We start from the raw sequence: 7,944 nt of genomic DNA, 5'->3' as shown, positions 1-7,944 counted from the left end.
ACTATATTCTTAGTTTAAACAATGCATCAAAGAGGAAAGGCACGAGGATTTTTTAACGTTTTTGATTTTGGTCAAATTAAAATTGTTGGCTATTTGAAATCATATAGGAAAATATAAATATCCATTGAATAAAAATACTTCGTTTTGATAATATTGAATGTTATAATCCATTTAACAACTGTTCCATTTTGAATTAAGGATCTTTTGTCCACGTTACTAGACATCTTCAGGTGAAATCAAATATGAAATAAACTCAGAATAAAGGTCACATAAGTTAGATAACAAAACTTTAAACTGAACTTAATATTAGAAAGTCGGATAAAATAGAAAAAGAAAACTATAAATCTAAGATTAAACTGTATTCTCTTCTTAAACAACTTTTTGTAGCAGATCAATGCTTTTAAGCGCCTTTAATCATCAGACACTTTTCTTATACCTTTGATTCAAGTGTAATAAAGTTTATAGTAAATATTCTACGCTCTTACTTGAACCACTTTAAAAAAAATTGTTGTAATTAATAATTTGCTTGTTTAGAATTTTATTCTCGTTTATATTTGTTTGTATGTAAATATTTGTTCATTAAAATATTTGAACTTAACAATCATATTACTTTGCCATAATGCCGTGTAAAGGCAAGAAATGGCGACGCTAAATGTGAGGTTGTTGTGATAGATTAATCGTTCTTTCTTAGCTAGTTTATGTCTGGAAAGATTTGTTCGACAATATTTTTGAATTAATTGTTATATTTGTTACTAACTAGCTCAACAAGTTAATACTACGCTATAAAAGAACAATTAAATGTTTATTTATAATTCATTCTCACTGAAAAAACGGATTTTTTGATGCTGATGATTTCATAGTACATAAGATTTGGCGCTCTAATTGAAAATCATAGTCCAGGTCACATAGGGAATCTGGAATAACTGGAAGTGATGGAAGCTGAAATAAAAAATAACAGGATATATTCAACTGACTTTGAAATTCCTGAGCTAAGTCAACTTGTTAGCTTTAGTGTAATTATAATAAGCGTGTTCCGGAAAAATAAGATTTTCGACTCTGTCAAAGTTAAAAAGTTTGAAATCGAATGCAAATTTATTCCCAAACGATTTGAAAAACCAATTTAAAAAAAAACTGGCCAAAAAGCTTGCTTAAGAAACTGACATAGTCCATCCATTTTCCATCCATTTCCATTTCTATCCATTCCATTTTTGATCCATTTTTCTGGAACACACTTATTTGATAAGTTTTCAGACATATGTACGTACTTCGAATTTTGTTTTTAAATTGGGATGAAGGTTAAAGGGTACTCCTTCTAGTTCTGAATATGCCCCAAGTGTTCCAATACAATATGCTGAAGAACCAGCTGCTGCAGTGGCAGGTGGTTTTGGCGCTGGACGCATTGGTGAAATTTGATAGGACGCTTGAATTTCTTCATAATCGTTATCATTTGGCTGTGGTACAGGTGGAAGCTGAAAGACAAAGAATATATTTTTTAGTGGCTGTCTGGTTTGATCTTTTCAAGATAGCTTCATGATATTTACGTCTATGGTTCGATCTTTTTTATTTTTGTTTTTTATTAATTTGTTTAAGATTTTTTGCAATTTTGTTTATAAAAAAATGCAAGCTTTCCAAATATTACATAATGTCTTACTTAAATGTTTACTAATCTATTACAATCAGTTATATAATTATAAGAATGAATCTCAAAACCTTAATTATGTTTTCATGGAAATTATACAGTTATGTGGTACAAATAGATTAAAGTCAATTTCTCTCTTTTTTTAGTTATTTTTTGCAGGTTTATGTTTTTTGGAAAAAAGAGTCAATTGGACTCTTCCAAAAAAATTAAATGAATTTAAACAACAATAGTTGTTTAAATTCAAATTTTGATTTAAATATATATTTTTGTTGTTTCTGCGATATTTTAGTTCAAAACCAAGTTTCTATAAATCTAAAATAATTAACTAATATTAAGAGCAATATTCTGTATAAAATCATATTATTTTGAAGTCAATACCTTCATTTATTCTCCAGATATTTAAGTCAAAAATCTTTTTACTAATTTGTTAAAGTATTTTGTTAATGTATATAACTTACTCTAAGCGAAAGTTTAAAAAACGAATGAGTTTTTTTGTATAGGTTTTTATTTTGTATGAGGAAACTATTATTTGAATTCTTCCAAAAAAATTACTTATTACAATATTACGTATGGAAAGCAAAAGTTTTGAAGGCAATACCAATATTTTATCTAGAAGTTTTAAAGTCAAAAATCAGTTTTTACCTACCAATAAATAATATTTTGTGTAATTTTTTTTTTGTAAAAAGCTAAAGTTGGGTAAAGTTGGGTTTTACCAAATGTTAAATTTGTCTTCGATTCAAAACTTGTACCATATTTTAGATTTGTATTTTGTTGAAATCAATCTAAAAACCTAGATTTTAGGTATCGAGAAATGTGAAAATGCTCCATTTGATAAATTGAAGCTATTATACTTAAGGAGGGGGGGGGGGGTCATTCCGTAAAATGATAGCGTTTCCACGATAGGCTCACTTCACGTAAGACCATATTCGTCAAAGTGATATCGTCAAAACGATATCGTTCGCACGATAGCTAAGTAGGTAACGTCTGCTATTAATTTCCATTGATAACTAAGCAAATTGAAGTAAAAAAGTATCGGTGTAGTTAAGTTTTGTTACAAAATGAAAATAAAAACTTAAAAAATACAATGAATTCGGTTACGAAGAAAATTAAGAGATGAATGGGACCTTCATACAAAACATTAGTAATCTCTCTTAATTGTTGTTAAATAAATAAAACAATTGTAGTTTTTGAATTGCAAAAGAGGACTTTATAACGATATTATAAACAATAAATTTGCCAGAAGTTTGTCGTTCTACATACATAATGTATATACCTTCAATATTAAAATTTGCTGTAACTATTGAAAGTTTGGGGGCGGATTACCAAGGTATATTGGACAGGCAACGATTTTAGTGTCGCTCTTGCACAAAGTAGTTGAAAAAAAATATTTTCAAAGCCAAGTCATGTCCATTGTAAATAAAATGGAGTCTTATCTTCCTTTCCTTTGACAGAATTGGGTTTATCAGCTGATTTGCAAAAATGTCAGACATAAAACAAACATTTTGATATTATAGTTTTAACGTCGACGGCAACAAATTAAAACTAAAAAAGTAACAATAACAATAAACATCACAAAATCGTTTTGACGATTATCGTTTCGGAAATTACGGAATGGCTCCCCAGACATCAGTGATCATCATTGATCACCGAAAGCAAGCAACAGTTAGAGCGGTTAGTAGAAAGATGTGCGACCATCTTGCTTTCTCTGTCCTTATCTTTTATACTAATGTCTTGTGTTTTATTACCTTACATAGTCTTAGTCGCTCAAGGTGTTGTGTTTCTACTTCGTACATTTATGTGGTTATGCAATGTATAATAAATTAACCAACAACAGTCCGTAAAGAAATAGGACCTAGTGACTGGCAAATCTAAACCATTCCTGTGTGCAAGTAATTTGGAGGGACCTACAGTTTTTATGCCGAATTTGAAAGGCTAATTTAAGAAAGCACTTTTCATGACAAGAATTAGCCTTGAAGAATTTGTCAATTCCTCGTAAGATGCAGAACCCGTTCAATCCCTGCCTGTGTCGTCTAAAGTTTTTTTTCACGGGTACGGATTCGGCTTAAAACAGGCCTCCTCTATCCCTGACAACATTACAGGAATAGTTGAGATTTGTAAATCACTAGCCCTCAACGGGCTGTTGCGTCACCTAATTTTTTTTTATGTGAATTCGCTTGTCTACATACAGGCTCGAGACGATTGAAGCTCTGGAAAAGAATGTTCAAATCGTTTTGATGACATAGGCCGCTAACTATTGCAAAAAGTGGTCGGAAACTGGGCCCCTCTGCTGGAATTTGTTTGAGTCAGCCACGACAGGAAAGTGGCAAGTTTCAAACGATAGTAGAAAACCCTAATTGTATAATAAGCTAAATTCTAGGCCATAACATTTAATTACATATATGCGTTTTATTTTTTCTTGAAAAAGAAAGTATATTAATGTTACTTACCGGTTGATTAGATCGCCTGTTAAGGTTTAATCGATTTAAAGCCTTTTCAACCTCACTATTAGCTTGAACATCAGCATGAAGCTCTTGTTGAGGAAGCTGTGGAGGGACCCGTATGTACAGTACTCCAGTTTTGTAGCATACTAAAATTCCATTGATATCCCTAGGGAAGCAAACAAATAAGTAAATTTTTAAAAGGTTTCGGTTTAAGTCTGAGAATGATGTGACAAATAAGGAAGCTGCGTTATTCGAAGATAAAATAAACAGATAGAAACCATTTTAACCAATCTCAGAAAGTGTATGATAAACAAAACAGATAAAAGACATATTTAAACTTTTTCAAATATTCTACATACTACTATCAACAATTCTATGTAACATTTTTAAAATCCATATTATTTCTCGTACTTCTGTAATTGAGACATTTTATCGGAAATCAGCTCGTAGAGATTTGATAAGGTATGCTACTGGTACTATGATTTACGTTAATTTTAAATTTTTTTTAAAGGGAATATCGAGTCGAGAAGCATGAGCAATTTCAGGGATTAGTTTAAGAAAACTCTGTTTAAAGTTTTGTAATTGATGTACACAATGCCTTAATTGTTATATCTGAGGACGTCGATAGCTCACGAAGATTATCTGTTGAGTATGGTGCGCTGCTGAATCTTTTGTCTTAATTTATATAAAATTATAATTCGTATTACTCAGAATGCTTCGAATTAAAGCCATTTTATAAATTGTCAACATCTTTTAAAGTGACAATGAAAACTAAAACATTTTTTTTAATCGCACCTTGTTATGGGTGATGATACAAAAGTTGAGTAACTTTTGAGGATATTTTGTTTACGATACTTATTCAATCAAACTTCAACAAATTCGGGTGCATATGATAGCTAATCTAATTAATATATTGTTCCCAATCGGGCCAGTCACTTTTTTGATTACATTGTAAGATATTTAAAAATTTCAGAATTTAATTGACATAGTTTTGAAAGTAATATAAAGAAATTTAATACAAATCTCTTAGGATTACTAATGATCAGTTCAAATCACTTAATAACAATTAAAAATAATTATTAATATGTGATACTATATCAGTTTTCAAAACAGACTTTTGACATTTAACGTAACTTTATTCACTTATGTTTTACTACTTTCACATAGTTTTACTAAATATTTCTAAGTAATCAACAAAAAATGTAACAAAATCTAAAATTATCCATTTTAAAAGTACTAATGATCATTGATCACGTAATGAAGAACAATAACAGTATACCTGACACAAGACTGAAGCCATAGGACTGACAATACCGACCAAATTTGAGATTATTATCACGACTACCGTTTTTTTTTAATTTCGAATATCAAAAAGCTCCATTTTAACAAATCAAAGTCTAATATGAATAAATGAAAATAAACTTTAGATTAACAAAAAATAACGACTCACCAAAGGACTGACGTGTTGACTGGCTTAGCAAGTCTATAGAGAACAAACATAACCCTAACTCTGGAACAGTTATGGTGGTCGTCAAATTGTGCGACCCGCAACTAACTTTATTACCAACATTTAAATTCAAATTGGGATTTGACGTTTAGTCGGCGATATTTCGCTCAAATTTTAAATTTAAATAACACACAACGAACTGACGAATGAAACTGAACACAAAATTTCTTATTTTTTAAAATAAAGTGGAGAACACTGCATTATGAAAGTTGTTGTATATATTAAATTATATACATCACAGATTCTATTAAATTTATAAGTTTTCTTAAATAAATGATAATGTTTAAAAGACCGTCAATTAATTGTTAGTTTTCGGGGTTGTGACATGCCAAAGGACTAAAGTTTTAAGAAGACTAATTGTGTTTTTTTTTTAATAACTTGTATTAAAAAAGAAGAACTGAAATTGGGTGACGAAGTAAAGGTCTTTGCATTGTTTTAAAATAAATTGTAATCTCAATAAAATATAATAAGACTTTGTATATATTGGTTGATGACATCGAGTTACCCAACTTTTGTATAATCACCCTTATATTTATGTTCGTATAAAATGTAATTTGTTTCAGAACAGGATTTATACATTTGATTTTTGTATGTTAGCTGAAAAAGTGAGAATATTGTTTCGTGCGTCCCTGTATATATGCATTAAATTGCTTCGCATATTTTGCTTGAATTTATTTATGTAGTTTAAATGTAAAAAATAGAAATTTTGCATTGTTAGGTTTTCAGTTATTTTCGATCATATTCGAGGGTAAATGTGAACCATAAATACTAATGCAATACAATCACCTTACAAAACTGATTCTTCAAAAGGTCAAAACAATTACAACACAAAAAGAAATACGTTTTTACCCAGCCAATTTAAATCCCTCCGGTGCAGTCTTGAGTTTTGAACAGAGAATTATGTCTGTCACAGCGTGCGTCACCGAGCTGCGTTTAGAAAGTTTATATGCAATCTGACGCTTTCTCCATGCCTTTTGTTCTGTGTCTGCGGTCCTCGAAAGCAATGAAAATTCCTTTGGTGGTAATTCTTTCTCCGAAATCACCCTTAACAAAATTATAATCACATTAGGAAACGAATTTTGTGCAAAATGTTAAGATTAACTACCTCAATGTCTCCACAACATATTCAGGCAAACCTTCAGTTTTTGAAAGGCATAGATAACGAGCAGTTTGTCTCCCAAAAATAATGCTATTTTCACGCCATAGATCAGCATCAGAGTCTTGATCGTACGTGCGGTGAACCGTTGTAAAATTTTTTGGGCATCTGAAGTTGAGTAAAAATAAAGTAATAAACAAACACAAGGGAATACCAACAACTTACTTTTCAAAGTCTTCCACTATCTGCAGAGAAGTTATCGGTCTATTGTCTGGCAAGAAACTCATAATAGAATTAATAACATTCTTTTGTGGCATTGTAGATGGAATTTGAACATGCTTCGAAGCTTTGTTCATCTTTATAATGGCGGTTTTGTAGTAGCTACTGTGAAGTTGTGGCACTCAGAAGATAGTCAACTTGAAATCACAAAAAATTGCCCTGTCTCTGACATTTGTCTGACTAAGCCACCACTTCAAGTTAAAAAGAAGAAAAAGTTTGTGGTGATTAATTTAGAAAATATTCATTACTTCAATTATACACTTTGATACAAACTTTGAACACACACACAGCAAACGTTTCAGAATTTCAATGTTCAAATCGTAGATTGGAAATGAGGGCCCTTCACTTGGAGGAATGGAGCCATCAAACATCAAAGCCAAACAAATATTAAATTTGTGTTCTTTTTTTACCTTTAATTGTCGCACGTAAATCTTTTTTTACTTTACTCACTTTGGCTGTTCAAAGTGACGGTTTAGAGAGAATTTGTGGGGGGAGGCACCTGCTTTGGTTTATATTTTGTAAAGAACTTTCTTTTTTTTTAATTTGTCCCAGGGTAGGTAATATACAAAATATAAAATACAGGATAGAACAATAACACTTGTTTTGTATACTGAATTATTGGTTTGGTGAAACTTTTGGAAATTTGTTTTTTCTGTTGTGATTATTTTGGAATAGCATTAAATTTTACGCAATCTTCTTCATATTCTAAACCAAAACCAAATCGTTTGACGAATCTAAATGTCGATTTTTGGTCCGTCCTATCGTACGGTTCTCTTCTTCTCTTTGTTCTGTCAAAAATGTCATTCAACCGCTAGATTTCGGCTGAATTGTTTTGAAATGTCATAACTGTGCTGAATATGCTGCAGGCCACACACACAGGGGTGGTGCTGAGGCAATCTTAATTTCTGAAGAGTTATGGCCATTGACATACTATACATATACATGGACTGCTAGTGGTGTGAATTTTCCATACAAAATTTGA

General features: G+C 30.9%; 1 protein-coding gene across 2 annotated transcripts; it reads right to left on the bottom strand.

Moving 5' to 3' along the window:
- Positions 1–514: 514 nt before the first annotated feature.
- On the bottom strand, positions 515–7,741 carry LOC129946081 (multivesicular body subunit 12A). Of its 2 annotated transcripts, none has more exons than XM_056056110.1 (8): positions 7,373–7,741; positions 7,236–7,307; positions 6,909–7,153; positions 6,693–6,851; positions 6,437–6,631; positions 4,087–4,246; positions 1,266–1,469; positions 515–939 (listed from the first exon to the last, which is right to left on the bottom strand). In XM_056056110.1, the coding sequence occupies exons 3-8, from the start codon at positions 7,037–7,039 to the stop codon at positions 820–822; spliced, it is 969 nt and encodes a 322-aa protein (XP_055912085.1). In that variant the 5' UTR covers positions 7,040–7,153; positions 7,236–7,307; positions 7,373–7,741; the 3' UTR covers positions 515–819. The 2 variants fall into 2 exon arrangements, with proteins under 2 accessions (XP_055912085.1, XP_055912086.1); XM_056056111.1 differs by having other exon boundaries at positions 7,236–7,302.
- Between the last annotated feature and the right edge of the window lie 203 nt (positions 7,742–7,944).

This window comes from Eupeodes corollae, chromosome 2 (genome assembly GCF_945859685.1).
Source record: "Eupeodes corollae chromosome 2, idEupCoro1.1, whole genome shotgun sequence".
Classification (NCBI taxonomy): Eukaryota; Metazoa; Arthropoda; class Insecta; order Diptera; family Syrphidae; genus Eupeodes; species Eupeodes corollae.
The sequence above is the reverse complement of the archived record's forward strand: the minus strand, read 5'-3'. Positions and strand labels throughout refer to the sequence as shown.

Coding starts and splice junctions, on each gene's coding strand:
- LOC129946081 (XM_056056110.1), bottom strand. CDS start 7,039: ATGAACAAAGCTTCGAAGCATGTTCAAATTCCATCTACAATGCCACAA. Junction 6,852..6,908: donor ATAGTGGAAGACTTTGAAAA/GTAAGTTGTTGG, acceptor ACTCAACTTCAG/ATGCCCAAAAAATTTTACAA. Junction 940..1,265: donor ATTTAAAAACAAAATTCGAA/GTACGTACATAT, acceptor TTTTTATTTCAG/CTTCCATCACTTCCAGTTAT.